This window comes from Protomyctophum bolini (genome assembly GCF_963924005.1).
Source record: "Protomyctophum bolini genome assembly, chromosome: 6".
NCBI classification, from domain to species: Eukaryota; Metazoa; Chordata; class Actinopteri; order Myctophiformes; family Myctophidae; genus Protomyctophum; species Protomyctophum bolini.
This window is the reverse complement of record NC_137867.1, coordinates 42,200,526-42,216,407: the sequence shown is the minus strand read 5'-3', so window position 1 is coordinate 42,216,407 and position 15,882 is coordinate 42,200,526. Positions and strand designations below refer to the sequence as shown.

Genomic DNA, 15,882 nt, shown 5'->3' with positions numbered 1-15,882 from the left:
CATTGTGTTATGGACAGTGTTTGCCATGTCTGCTGATAATAAGCTACTTTGGGCTTGTTTTTCTATGAAGTTGCGCTTATGTAAATATTGGCGTTCTTTTGGGGACTTGTTTCTAAACTAAAGTGTTGTTGATTATTTTGGACTCGTTTCAAAATGTTTTTTAAAACCAGTGATTCTCACACATTTCCATTTCAAGGACAGAAGGACCGCCAGATTATTGTATTTCTCCAACTAAAGGCCCTGCAACATCTGTACGGACCCCCATTTAATTGCATTTCTATCTCTAGGACCCACAATTTATTGTAAAATCAATGTTAATTTAATTCTCATAGAATATATGAGGAACCGGGTCCATTTGGTTCCATTTTTACACTCTCAGAGTCACCGACCCAGTATAATTTAGCTGGGGACCCGCTGGAACTCCCTAGGGGCCCCACTTTTGGAACCATGCACTGCCCTAGCCTAGTCGCTTCTTATGGGCTTGTTTCTCTTCCAAAACCTGGCAACGCTGCTGCTGGTTAGCTATGGACTATGGACGTCTGACCTCTGACTCTAAAATCCAAGATGGCGGAATAACAAACCAGCCCTGTTCCACACGGTCCTTGTATTTATTAAAATAAAGACGTTATAAAAGGTTTAAAAGTGTTTAAAGGGGCAAACATATCAACAGCAGCATGCTGAAGGTTTATTTAGACTTGTTGTCTCAGCCATGCCGCGCCGTGCACATTCTGTTAAACTACAACAAAATACCCCACACCGTCCACGCGGTGGCGCTGAGGAAAGGTGAGGAAAACTTCATATTATTAATATTACCAAACTTGTGCACAGTTTAATTAATTATACCATAAAATAACTACTATTAACGTCTAAACCAGCTGCAAGTAACAAGTTAATTACCATGCACTTATAGTAAAGCAACGGAACTACTAGATTACATTAGCCGCTCTGTTTTATGTCCTGCTTTCAACTCTAGTCCTTGTGAACTTTGACCTAGTTAAGCACAACATACGCTTCTAAACTGAACCCTTATAAGTCCGTGTAGTGTGCTGTGTGCACATGGAACCAATATACCATGGTGGGAAATTATGACGATGATGATAATAATAAACAGCTCTGACTTAAAAGGAAGTTGCACAATTGAGCATTGCTATTATACTATATTATTTTATTCATATTATATTATTTATTATATTATATTAATTATTTACTTATTGTTAAACATCAGCATTACAAGAAAAGTCTACACAATTAGAGAATGCTGAAGAATTGTCATTTTGATCAACATTATCTCTGCTAATGGTACCTTAACATAAATACAGCATGGATGATGGAATTGTGGACAAAATCTTATCCAACGATATTCAAAATACATATATGCCTTATGTGTCTGAGAGGCTAAATGTCATTGATTTATTGATGTATTTATTAACAGTTTGCAGAATAGGTACATTTCAACACAACTCAATACAAAAACTGTTAACTGTGGACAGCAGCACCATGAAGCATTTTAATTGTTTACAATAGGGTCCACCCTTTTCAATTCATCCAATGGTGGTTCAGTGGTTGGTGGCTCAAAATAATGCAGAATAAATAATGGACCTTGATATGAAATGGGTTACATGAAAACCACTGACCTATATTATACATTTGAAAAAATGCATCGATTGCACCTTTATTTATTTTAGAAAGAGCTCATGATGTTCTGTTGTGCAGTGGTAGTGGTCCGGGGACCACCAGTGGTCCTTGAGAGGGTTCCAGGTGGTCCCCAGCGAAATGATGGAGAGTTGGTAACCAAATGGACCCTTGTAGATCTTTAACTCATGTTAAATAATTGTTAATCATCTGCATTACTTAATTCACAAGACGTCTACGCAATTACAGAATGTAGAATAATTGTTATTTTGATCGACGTTTGGCAACGGCATTGAATTGTGGACAAAATCGTATCCAATGAGAGCACAAATATTCTTTAATTTTGGGTCTGAGAGGCTAAATGTCATCAAACAGTGGCTCAAATGATATGAATATGGTTGAAAACCAGTGCTGTAGTGCATTGAAATCTGACTGTAGAGTTAGCCCATAGTTAGAGTAATACTTATACCCATAGAGTACTGATTACTTACCATAGAGCAGGGGTTCCCAAACTTTTTTGGACCAGGTACCCCTTTTGGGGTAGATATTTTTCCAGGTACCCCCTCATCAATAAATGTATACGTCTAAATGTAGACGTTTAAATGTAGACGTCTAAATGTAGACGTCTAAATGTAGACGTCTAACTGTGTACGTCTAAATGTAGACGTCTAAATGTAGACGTCTAAATGTGTACGTCTTCTCTTATGGGGGTCCCTGGCATATATTTTCAAATGGGGGTCCACGGGCTAAGTAGTGTCAATTTGGGGGTCCTTGACATGAAAAAGTTTGGGAACCACTGCTTTAAACACTTTAGCACTTTATGAACATGAACAAAATAGATGGGTCCCCCCTGGAACTCCCTCAGGTACCCCTGGGGGTCCCCGGACCCCACTTTGGGAACCACTGCCATAGAGTATTATTGCATCATGATTTTGTGAATGTAACTTAAATAACTTTTACATTTTTGTGTGTGTGTGTGTGTGTGTGTGTGTGTGTGTGTGTGTGTGTGTGTGCGCGTGTGCGTGCGCGTGCGTGTGCGTGCGCAATGCATGCGTATAGGAGAGCAGAGTACACCAGAGTTCACCAGGTTGAATCCCATGCAGAAAGTTCCTGTTTTGGTGGACGAGGGTTTTGTCCTGACAGAAAGGTCAGACAGGGGTCATTCTATTGTAAACGTCGATTAGTCCAATGTTGCCCTAATTTTATGGGTCACGTCTCGAGTAAAATATATATATTACTGTACAATCTGCTATTTTCACTAATTTGGGTCCCGGGACAAATGTCTAATCTCTCTTTTGGGCCACGGGCTAAAACGTTTGGGAACCACTGGATTAGTCGACTAATCGATGGAGGGAGTGACCGTCTTATAGTCGAGGGAAGTTAGCCAAATTTGTGACCAATCTGCAACATACATGCTTACCACTAGCTTTCCTCACAAAACGTGTTCATAAAGATGACAGCTGCTGAAAGTTGGGGTATCATTAACACTTTTATCGTTTTCAATAAACAAACATTATTTTCCCTGCCGCAGTTTTTCACTACACTTTATTTCTCATCTTGTTGCTTAAAAACTCCGCAAACACTATCTATACCTCTATATACATTTCTACCGCTTATGTGTTTTTGTAGTTGGTTAACCCATTTAGACCTGAGGACGCATCTGTGTCACATTATAGCTTTTAACCATTATTATATTTAAAACTTTAGCTGTTGAAAAGTTGCAGATCTACGAGTGCCACTATGAGCTTGTTGATCTTTGAATATGTATTCTTTCAGAGTGAAATTTTTTAATTCAAGTTTTTGCATATTTTCACATGGGGGTCCGCGGCCAATTTCATATAACTTTTGGGCGTCCTTGACATGAAACAGTTTTGAGAAACAATGATATAGAAACAATCAACTGTCAATTTAGAAGACATTTTGTAAAATCTGGTCTCTGGTCTTAATTAATTAATGTCGTTGTTGTTACCATAGCGACGCCATCCTCAAGTACCTGGTGACCAAACACAACATCCCAGAACACTGGTATCCACGGCAACCGGAGAGGAGAGCCCGAGTGGACGAATACACCGCCTGGCACCACACACACACGCGACCGCACGCCGCCAAGGTGTTCATACTGGAGGTACACACACACACACGTGACCCTTTTGGTTGTTGAAAAACAGCTTCTAACCATTATTTGACACTTTTGGTTGTTTCAAAATTTCAAAAAACATGGGCTATAACCCATCGTTTTTGTCATTTCGTCATTTTTTCAAATCTTCAAAAATGATGAAAAACGGCGCGCTATAGTATGCCGTACGATATGGGCTATAGCCCATGGTCCAAAATGATGAGAAACGAGGATAACTTTTTTTTTCAAAATTTAAAAAAACATGGGCTATAACCCATCGTTTTTGTCATTTTGTCATTTTTTTCAAATCTTCAAAAATCATGAAAAACGGCGCGCTATAGTATGCCGTACGATATGGGCTATAGCCCACGGTCCAAAATGATGAGAAACGAGGCTAACTTTTTTTTTCAAAATTTCAAAAAACATGGGCTATAACCCATCGTTTTTGTCATTTCGTCATTTTTTTCAAATCCTCAAAAAAGATGAAAAACGGCGCGCTATAGTATGCCGTACGATATGGGCTATAGCCCATGGTCCAAAATGATGAGAAACGAGGATAACTTTTTTTTTCAAAATTTCAAAAAACATGATCTATAACCCATCGTTTTTGTCATTTGGTCATTTTTTTCAAATCTTCAAAAATGATGAAAACGGCGCGCTATAGTATGCCGTACGATATGGGCTATAGCCCACGGTCCAAAATGATGAGAAACGAGGCTAACTTTTTTTCCCAAATTTTCAAAAAACATGGGCTATAACCCATCGTTTTTGTCATTTCGTCATTTTTTTCAAATCCTCAAAAATGATGAAAAACGGCGCGCTATATTATGCCGTACGATATGGGCTATAGCCCACGGTCCAAAATGATGAGAAACGAGGCTAACTTTTTTCCCAAATTTTCAAAAAACATGGGCTATAACCCATCGTTTTTGTCATTTCGTCATTTTTTTCAAATCCTCAAAAATGATGAAAAACGGCGCGCTATAGTATGCCGTACGATATGGGCTATAGCCCACGGTCCAAAATGATGAGAAACGAGGCTAACTTTTTTTTTCAAAATTTCAAAAAACATGGGCTATAACCCATCGTTTTTGTCATTTCGTCATTTTTTTCAAATCTTCAAAAATGATGAAAAACTGCGTGCTATAGTATGCCGTACGATATGGGCTATAGCCCATGGTCCAAAATGATGAGAAACGAGGCTAACTTTTTTTTTCAAAATTTCAAAAAACATGGGCTATAATCCATCGTTTTTGTCATTTCGTCATTTTTTTCAAATCCTCAAAAATGATGAAAAACGGCACGCTATAGTATGCCGTACGATATGGGCTATAGCCGACGGTCCAAAATGATGAGAAACGAGGCTAACTTTTTTTTCAAATTTTCAAAAAACATGGGCTATAACCCATCGTTTTTGTCATTTCGTCATTTTTTTCAAATCCTCAAAAATGATGAAAAACGGCGCGCTATAGTATGCCGTACGATATGGGCTATAGCCCATGGTCCAAAATGATGAGAAACGAGGATAACTTTTTTTTTCAAATTTTCAAAAAACATTGGCTATAACCCATCGTTTTTGTCATTTCGTCATTTTTTTCAAATCCTCAAAAATGATGAAAAACGGCGCGCTATAGTATGCCGTACGATATGGGCTATAGCCGACGGTCCAAAATGATGAGAAACGAGGCTTACTTTTTTTTTCAAATTTTCAAAAAACATGGGCTATAACCCATCGTTTTTGTCAAATTGCGGAAATGGTAATTGCGGAAATTGCAGAAATGGAAATTGCGGATTTTTTTTCCATTTTTTCATTTTTTTCAAATCCTCAAAAATGATGAAAAACGGCGCGCTATAGTATGCCGTATGATATGGGCTATAGCCGACGGTCCAAAATGATGAGAAACGAGGCTAACTTTTTTTTTCAAATTTTCAAAAAACATGGGCTATAACCCATCGTTTTTGTCATTTCGTCATTTTTTTCAAATCCTCAAAAATGATGAAAAACGGCGCGCTATAGTATGCCGTACGATATGGGCTATAGCCCATGGTCCAAAATGATGAGAAACGAGGATAACTTTTTTTTTCAAAATTTCAAAAAACATTGGCTATAACCCATCGTTTTTGTCATTTCGTCATTTTTTTCAAATCCTCAAAAATGATGAAAAACGGCGCGCTATAGTATGCCGTACGATATGGGCTATAGCCCACGGTCCAAAATGATGAGAAACGAGGCTAACTTTTTTTTTCAAAATTTCAAAAAACATGGGCTATAACCCATCGTTTTTGTCAAATTGCGGAAATGGTAATTGCGGAAATTGCAGAAATGGAAATTGCGGATTTTTTTCCCCATTTTTTTCAAATCCTCAAAAATGATGAAAAACGGCGCGCTATAGTATGCCGTATGATTTGGGCTATTAGACGAGCGTCTAAAAATGGGATAAAAAAAATTCTAAAAATAGACGTGTTTTAGACGTTTTTTTTTTAGACATTTAGGCATTGAATTGTGGACAAAATCTTAGCCAACGATAACAAAGTATTCTTCAGTTTTGGCTCTGTCGAGGCTAAATCTCATCAAACGGTGGTTCCGTGGCTCAAATACCCAAATAAATAATGGACCTTGTTATGAAAAAGGCTGAAAACCACTGCCGTGTAGATGTACGCAGATGGCGGGGAACGTGTTAACGAGGCTCATTGTGTCCTTGTGGATGCGTTGTCGCAGGTTCTGCTCCCGCGCATGTCGGGCGCTTCCGGTCCGGACCGCTCGCAGCTGGAGCGAGCTCTGTCGGAGCTGGACAGGACACTGGAGCTGCTGGACTCCATGTTCCTGCGACGACAGCCCTTCCTGTGTGGCGATGACATCACCCTGGCGGACCTACTGGCCGTCTGCGAGCTCATGCAGGTCAGAGGTCGGGGGGGGGGGGGGGGGTGACAATTCACTATTTACTTAGTAGTAGGCATGTAACGATTCACTCAACTCGCGATATGATTCGCATCATGAGGTTCACAATACGATTTTTCACGATATTCTAAACAAAAAATATTTTCCAGAAGAATTACCTTTAAAAAAATAATAAAAATAAAGTTATTATAGTTATAAAGCTACTGTATGTCTACATAAAATGCTATCTGGGTTAGATAAGTGGAACCACATGGGTCACATGGTCATACTTTGGTCAAAGATGGTCAAAGATTATATATTCAAAGATTTGTGCCTCATTTTCACGATTTTTCTAAAATAGCAGACCTCATTGCGCGGCACTCGGTGAAGCACTCTGAAAACATTATAGGTTAGAAAATAACGAATTACTTTTTAAAAGTTACTTGCCCAACACTGGAATTAAGCCACAAGCTTTGCTGCCGGTCTTGCTCTAGTAAGCAAACAAACTCAACGCACTCGTTGATTGAAACTGAAGCGAAAACATAAAATTCTCCAAATTGAACTCTAACCTTATTTAAAAGTGTGTGTGTGTGTGTGTGTGTGCTGTTCTCCTGTCAGCCTCTAGGTGGTGACAGAGATGTACTGCAGGAGCGGCCCAACCTGCAGCGCTGGAGGAGTCGCGTCCAATCGGCTCTCGGCGAGTCGTTCGACCACGCCCACGCAGTGCTCTACGCCCTCCGTGACCGACGCAAGGCCAAGCTCTGACATCGCCACACGTAGCGGACCAATCGGAGCAAGGCTGTGACGGAACGCACCATGTCATTGGTGTGTTTTGCTGTCTGGATGGAGTCAGTGGAGACAGAGTCGCCGATGCTAAACTAATGGAGTTGGTTTCTGGAACCTTGAGCTGAAGAGCACTGCAGTGGTTCCCAAAGTGGGGTCCGGGGACCCACAGGGGTCCTTGAGGGAGTTCCAGGGGGTCCCCAGCTAAATGGTAGGTTGAGACCAAATGGACCCTTATGGGTCTGTAACTCTGAGAGTTGTACTTAGGGTCCATTTGGTTCCATCTGTACACTCTCAGAGTTCAATTAACATTGATTTTACAAATTAAATTGGGGTCTCAGAGATAGAAATGCAATTAAATGGTGGTCCGACCGTAGACTAATGTGTGTCAAACTGAGGGTCCTTGAAATGTAATGGGTTGAGAATCAATGCTAGAGCCGTAACAATCCTTGGCGAATCTTTTCAAATGGGGGAACGAGGGCTAATTATTTTGGGGTTCCTTGACGTGAAAATGTTTGGGAACCACTGCTGTAGAATCGTCTCTTTGCAGAAGCAGAACTGATTTAATTCTGGTCTGGAAAGGAAACAACTTGTCAATCAATCAGTTACTTCAATTTGTAAAAAAAAAAAAAAAAAGTATACAGCAAATATACAGCAAAAAAATCCCTCCGTAATATAATTCAAACGGTGAAACAGCTCATGAAATAAAAAATCCATGTCTCAAAATATTACAATATTTCATAAGACCACTAAAAATGTATATTTTTATAATGCAGAAATGTGGACCATCTGAAAAACATGTATATTAATCCATGCACTCAATACTTGGTCTGGGCTACTTTTAAACAAATTATTGGAGGTGAACAGCCTTTGTCACTGTTGACAACACCCAGGTTTCAAGCCCAGCTTGACAAAACACATGCAGTGTTGGTCCACTGACAGTGAAAACGTCACATGGCCATCTACCAGGACATTTTATAAAACCATGTGAATAATTTAGCAAAGAAATTGTCTGAAGTATTGTCTTTTTTTCTTCTAAAATGTTAAGATTAAAAATAAAATAAAAATTATGTCTATACTACTCAAATTATGCAGAATAATTTAATTTGCATGTACTGTACATACTCATTTAAGAGACATTTGCGATATTGTATTAACATGAACAATTGCAAATATCAAAAGGTTCTGAATAACAAACTTTATTTTGATTGGCTTTATATTGTTTAAATCATAAATAAACAAATTATTTGCTAAAGGGAAAAGAGTTATTCAATTATGTATAAGTGAATACATTACCACTTGACTCACCTCGGGCAATTTGAGGTGTGTGCGTGTGTGTGTGTGTGAGAGAGAGATTCGGGTCATGTCTCGCATACAGTTTCTCATTTGGAGCTGTACGTGTACATCGTTTCATGTAATTTGCCGGTAAAGTGTCATCACGTCAGTTCACATCAGATATGAACACAGGCCCGGTATGTGATGTGCGTTTATGTGATTTTTTTTTATGTGATAATTTCACAGTAATTGTGGATAGCTCGTCATTCACGTCTCTGTTGTGTTCTAATGTCATCCATAGTGTTGTATGTTGTTTACTAATGTTCATATAGTGTTCTTGCTGTATTGCTGAAAAATACTGGGGCGCAAAGAATGCTGCTGCAGTCTTTCTCTCTATCTCTATTTTTTTTTTATGTATGCAATTCTTTTGAAAACACTTTACTCATGCCACAAACCTAAGGCGAACTGCTTGGGCGGAGACCAAGAAAATCTCTTATTTCTTTAATGTTCATAATGCGCTCTAAGTGCTTAAAGTGCAGCAGCAAATATCTAGTTCATAAGACTATTGTTGGTGCTACATTATCAGATCTAATTTGAGTAAAGCTTCATTACGTAAGCCCACATCAACTATGAACACAGGCCCGGTATGTGATGTGTGTTTATGTCTTGTCTCATTTCACATTTGTGAGTAAGGCTTCATCATGTCATCCTACATCACATAATGAATATAGGGTTAGGTAACGGTTAGGGTTAGGTACTGTATGTGATGTTGGTTGATGTGAATCATGTGATGTATGTCTTTTATAATGTAACATCACATTATGTGTGTATTGATGTGATTTATTTATGCTGCCATTTGCAGCTAAAACTTCATCATTCATGCCTGTCAGTAGGCGAGGCATTGACTATGGGCCTATGACCCAAATGTTTTCTGCTGCACTTTTCACTTTGCATTATGAGCATGAAAAAGAAAAACATTTTCTTAGTTTATGTCTGAGGAGTTTTCCTTTGTGGAGTGAGTCTTCTTCCGGTTTTCAATTGTATAAAGACATAATCATGGCTATCATTTCTAGTCATGATTCAAATTGAGTGTGTAGGCTATTGATTTTGATTTTTTTTTAAGTTAAAAAAGTATTTAGCAAATTTGAAACTAATGACTGATTTTGGACCTGTAAATTATAAAACAAAAATTAAGGCACTGGCATGGTACTACTGGTTTACCAGAACGGGGTTCAACTCCCTGCGGTGCCCTCAATTTGTTGTATTTACATGGTTAATTGTTCTGCTCATTGTGTTGCCTTTTCATAGTTGATAACCCCCAGGTTCGTTACTGTTTGTACTCCCAGACTGTTGGTCCCTTATTTTTCTCCTCCTTCCACCAAAAATGGCAGTTCTGGCTGAACTGTGCTGTTGGGTTTTCGACAAACTTGGCAATAATAGCCTTATTTGTTTTTTGCCTCCCGATCCGATTTCAATCCTTTGAAAATGACAATTGGCCCTGATTGGCACGTCAAAAATCACTTTCACCTAGAAAATCCATTCACACTTTTTATTATTCAGCTTACTGTGGAGACACTGTATTGCCATAGATACCAATTAATTCCCACTTCCCACTGTTTTTCGTTGATATATCAGATGTTTTAAAAATGTATAACCTCCAAAAATGTGCTTCTCGAATCTCGATTAAGCTATAGGCCTACATGACATGAGTAGCATTAAGTCGATGATTGGTTCGACGTATGTCGCCGAAAAAACATATTTTCATCATTTCTTTAATATAGCCTACATACTTATGTTGTTTTTCATGATTTTCAACGATAAAAAAATTAGAAAAATCATGAAAAACCCTGAAGCCATAGCATAGCCTACTATTATCACTCCATTCAACCACCTCATTTACTTTACTAATAGATAGATATACCAGTTGTAACCAAAACCCAACCTTTATTCATTGCAGCCAGCAACACCTTCCTGGATCTCAGCCAACTCCCAGTCCCTCCCCACCAGTGAGGCACTCTCCCACACTGTCAGGAAATCCCAGTGGGAACTAAAACTGACTTGACTAACATTCCGTTAACCACAGCAAATCCTCCCCCTCCTCCCCCCCACCTCCTCCTCCACCTCCACCACCCCCACCTCCACCCCCACCTCCACCTCCACCTCCACCTCCACCTCCACCTCCACCTCTCCTCCTCCGACCGAAAGCAATGTGAACCGATTCAACTGTCCATCAACTACAGTCTGTCTGTCTGTCTGTCAGTTAGTCGTGTATGTGCGTGCGTGTGCGCGCGCATGCGTGCGGCTTCCTTCCACACAGCTGTGATCCATACACTCTGACGGACCAATGACCGACGGTCTAGACCCGGATACAGTAGGCGGGGCTTATGATTTAAAATGGAGACGCACGCGTTCCGTAGCAGTGTGTTTGGGGCGTAGCTGCAACAAGGTAAGGTTTGTTTTAGAACCGCATGGTTGTTAGCCAACATTAACTCTGTTGTTTTTTTAATATTAGTGTTGTTAGAAGGACTGTTGGTTGTTTATTGTGACTCTAAAAGGACAACAATATGAGGAATGTGTTGGTACTTTTTGAGACACAAACAAATAAACAAACAAACAAACAGGTGGAAAGTAAATAATTACATCTACTGAAGTACTGTGGACAATATATTGTACTTTTATATTTTATTTGGACACTACTAGTTGTTTTGTAGATTTGGATTATTAAAAAAAAATATCCCTTTGGCTACATTGGCTACACAATTTACCACTGGGCTACAACCACATTTTGGCCATTTGGAAGTAGCTGATCTACAATCTCACAATGCATTGTGAGATTGTAGTTCTGCTATTTTCAGATTAATTTTTCTTTCAAACATTTGATATGGGACATTTCTGCGTAATGAGCTTGGTCATTTTTTAAGTGCATTTTGATGCCATAGCCATACCCTTTTACTTTAGTACATAATGGTAAAACAAGTTGTAACTGTGGCTCAGACACTTCACCCCTTTTGCAACCAGATCTTATTTGAATGATTTTTGAGACACACTTTCCTGGGGTTTTTATGTGTTTTTAGATATTTTAGTATTTCAAAGTGTCCATGGACTCCATGATGTCATGGACACCGGGCTCACTTCCTTCCTGAACTACAATTCCCACAATGCTTTGGGCCACTGCTCCTCCTTGTGGATAGGGGGAGGGCTGTCTTACTGAGACAACATTTAGTCCAGGAAGGAAGTGAGCCCAGTGTCCATGATGACATCATGGACTCTTTGAAATACTGAAATATCTAAACGCATAAAAACCCCAGGAAAGTGTTTTTTGTCTCAAACATCATTAAAATAAGATCTGGTTGCAAAAGAAAAATGCAAGAATTTCCTAAAGATGTGTTTTCTACAATGTATAATATCTGGATAAAGAGTAATGTTGTATGTTTGTGTCTTACAGGTTGATCATGTGACCTTGGTGTCATGCGGTGACCTTGGATGCAGTCTTCAGGAGATGGCTGGTATTGGTAATAGAGTGTCTACTCGGCTGGGCTGAAACTTATAACGGTGTCAACGAACGCTCCCTGAGATTACGAGGCGTACGGTGCTCGGGACGTATTGTGCCATACAACCTACGCGGCTCTATTAATACCGGCTATCTTCAACCGAGCGACGGAAGACCCCCCACGGTAATTACATACAGAACTTTTTAGCTTTTAGGCTTCATAAAAGAAATGGTTGCACAAGGCAGATTATAGCCCTAGAATGTGTGTAATAATGGTGACACAGCTCTGTCAGTGACTGTTATGACTTCCAAAATGTCATCCTGTATGTAGGCCGACAACTAATTTTCTTTTCCCCTGCCATTTCAGAAAGTGAAGCGGACTGGAGGTGTGAACTCTATGCTGTTGCCACTGCTGGGTGCTGTTACTGTATCAGTGAAGGTTAGTTAACCGTCTGATTCCTGCTGCTTGTTTAAGTGGGCTACATGCTACCATACCATAGGTTGTCTTTCGCGCCATGTATAATTTCACTTAATTTGTGTGTATAATGCCAGTCCACATCACAGTTATGTGATGTTTGTGGTGGCATGTGATTTATTTATCGTTTAACATAATTTACGGGTAAAGTCTGTCCACATCCACATCACATAATGTATGTTCTCTTGTGTCTCCTCTCTATTCTTTAATAAAGTTGTTTATTTTTTGTTGTCATAGTTTTTAATCGCATTTTGCTTTATTTTATTTAGGTAATTTCTTTCTTCTTGCCTATCTTTCCCTAGTTCTTCACTAGTGTTTTATGTGATGTGGAGGTGTGTGCTTTATGTCTTGTGTCATTATGGTAGCATGTAGCCCCTTAACACTGTGTTTACAGCCTACTATGCTGTAGGTCTGTGTAAACTAACAAGAGGAAGCAAATGATGGCCGCTGTGTCATTTGGTTCCTTGGTTGGTGTGTGTGTTTTGTTTAGTGCTGATATTGAAGGTAAGTGAGTAGTTTATTATCCTTGACTGTTGGGCAGAAACCTTGTATCTCCATAGTTCAACCTTTTGTAAATTAATTTCCTTACTTGGTCATGCTACAGTGTCACACACAAGTAGCAAATGGCCAATCTCATGAGGCAAAGATAATCCATTATTGAATATTTAAGTAGTATTCTGTTTTTCAAACCAGTGAAGTATCAGCAAGAGCTTGTGACTAAATAATAACATTGGAACACAGATTATTATATTAATAATATTGGATCCGTTGTTTTGGTCCATAAAAGTAACCATTTTGGACGTACAAGGTTTTTACCCAACCTTCATCTTTTCTCTTTTCTTTGCTTTAATAAAGTTATTTGTTTTTGGTCTCAGAGTTTTTAATCGCATTTTGCTTTATTGTATTGTAATTTCTTATTTCTTTCTTTCCTATCTATGACACTAGTTCTTCACTAGTGTATGTGTGAGTCGGGTCATGTCTCGCGTACAGTTTCTCATTTGGAGCTGTTTCATGTAATTTACCAGTAAAGCGTCATCACGTCAGTTCACATCAGATATGAACACAGGCCGATATGTGATGTGCATTTATGTGGTATTTTTAAAGGTGATTTTTTCACAGCAATTGCGGCTAGCTCGTCATTCACGTCTGTTGGCATTGCGCCATATGAATTGTGTTTATTGCTGTTCATGTTGTGTACTAATGTTCATAATATTGCTGACAAATACTGGGGTGCAAAGAATGCTGCTACCTCGTATAATTTATGTCAATCGTCCACAAATAAAATTAAATAAATTGTACAGTCTTGCCCCATGTTTCCTACATGGGACAACTAGATAGAAAAATACTTGCGCCACGGAAACCTAAAGGCCAACTGCTTGGGCAGAAACCAAGAAAATCTATTTTGTTCATGTTCATAAAGCGCTCAAAGTGCTTGAAGTGAAAAGTGCAGCAGCAAACATCTAGGTCATAAGACCATTGTTCGTGCTATATTATCAGATCTAATTTGTGAGTAAAGCTTCATTACGTAAGCCCACATCACCTATGAACACAGGCCCGGTATGTGATGTGTGTTTATGTCTTGTCTCATTTCACATTTTTGAGTAAGGCTTCATCATGTCATCCCAACATCACATAATTAACTTATAGTGTTAGGGTAGGGCTAGGTATGTGATGTTGGTTGATGTGATGTATGTCTTATAATGTGCAAGCTTCATCGTGTCAGTTAACATCACATTATGTGGTGTGTATTGATGTGATTTATTTATGCTGCCATTTGCAGCTAAAACTTTGGCATTGACGATGGGCCTATGACCCAAACGTTTTCTGCTGCACTTTTCACTTTTAGCACTTTGCAGCACTTTATGAGCATGACAAAATATTTTCTTAGTTTATGTCTGAGGAGTTTTCCTTAAGGTATCTGTGGAGTGAGTCTTCCGGCTTTCAATTGTATAAAGACATAAGCATGGCTATCATTATAGTCAAGATTCAAATTGAGTGTGTAGGCTCTCTCTTTTTTTTTAAATTATATTGCAAAATTGAAACTAATGACTGATTTGGACCTGTAAATTATAAACAAAAACTAAGGCACTGGTGTGGTACACCTGGTTTACCAGAACGGGGTTCAACTCCCTGCGGTGCCCTCAATTTGTTGTATTTACATGGTTCATTTTCTGCTCATTGTTTCCTTTTCATAGATGATAACCCCCAGGTTCTTTACTGTGTTTGTACTCCCTACAGTTGGGTTACAAGTCTATTTAGGGACCAAGCCCGAAGGGACTCTTGGTCCCTTATTTTTCTCTTCTCCTTCCACCAAAAATGTTAGTTCTGGCTGAACTGTGCTGTCGGGTTTTCGTCAAACTTGGCAATATGGTAGCCCTCCTTTTTTTTGGGCTCCCAATAATTTGAAAATGACGATTTGCCCTGATTTCCCATCACCCCATCTGATCAGGACAACCTAGAGGGCAATGCCAAACGGCGAGGACACAAAGCCCACAACCATTGTCCAATAGGTGGCGCTATAGCACTCAACTGAAAATTCAAACTTTAAACGGGCATAGCTCATGGACCGCTTGACCGTGAGCAATAAAACGTTGATACCCATGTGTAGCGATGGAGCTCGATACCTAAATCCTTAAACTTGAGTACCCGTTATCAATAAGCTGTGTAGGGATGGAGCGATACCAGGAAAAATCCTTAAACTTATTGAGTACCCGTTATCAATAAGCTTTGGGCTTGTTGAGCGTATTGGCCCATTCATGTTTGAATAATCAAGAGGTGAATCAATAAATGCCAACCAGCACTATCTGGGTAAACTCAATTACGCTTTTAAAGTGGCGGAACATATATTAACCTGTTAACAGTTTCTTTAATATTTTATTGGTAAAAAGGTCAATTGCCCTAGTATTTGCCCCATTGGGGCAATTGCCCCAGTAGATACTGGTTCTGTTCAGAGTTTATTGTCTCCTGTCTTTCCTCAAAATAATATAAATTGCTCTAAGCCTGATCGTTATCGATATAAATTAATGAGCTCCATCCCTACCCATGTGTCTCCTCTTGCCTCACTTTCGTATTCTGACTTTTGTATCTCTCTCCTCCTGGGATCTTTGCTCAAAATGCCTAAACATTTATATATGGAAATTAAGTAAAAGACTGAGTTTACTACAAACTGTAGTCCTGTCCGAACCTGGAAGGACCACAGACGAGGGTTTTAAATGTATAACAATCTTTATTAA

At 39.2% G+C, this 15,882-nt stretch overlaps 1 protein-coding gene across 1 annotated transcript; it reads left to right on the top strand.

Annotated features, from left to right (window-relative positions):
• The first annotated feature begins 572 nt into the window (after positions 1–572).
• On the top strand, positions 573–9,315 carry gstt2 (glutathione S-transferase theta 2). Its single transcript, XM_080765195.1, has 5 exons — positions 573–783; positions 2,692–2,779; positions 3,607–3,757; positions 6,468–6,647; positions 7,245–9,315. The coding sequence occupies exons 1-5, from the start codon at positions 675–677 to the stop codon at positions 7,389–7,391; spliced, it is 675 nt and encodes a 224-aa protein (XP_080621321.1). The 5' UTR covers positions 573–674; the 3' UTR covers positions 7,392–9,315.
• Positions 9,316–15,882: the final 6,567 nt, after the last annotated feature.

Coding starts and splice junctions, on each gene's coding strand:
- gstt2 (XM_080765195.1), top strand. CDS start 675: ATGCTGAAGGTTTATTTAGACTTGTTGTCTCAGCCATGCCGCGCCGTG. Junction 784..2,691: donor CGCGGTGGCGCTGAGGAAAG/GTGAGGAAAACT, acceptor GCATGCGTATAG/GAGAGCAGAGTACACCAGAG. Junction 2,780..3,606: donor GGTTTTGTCCTGACAGAAAG/GTCAGACAGGGG, acceptor TTGTTACCATAG/CGACGCCATCCTCAAGTACC.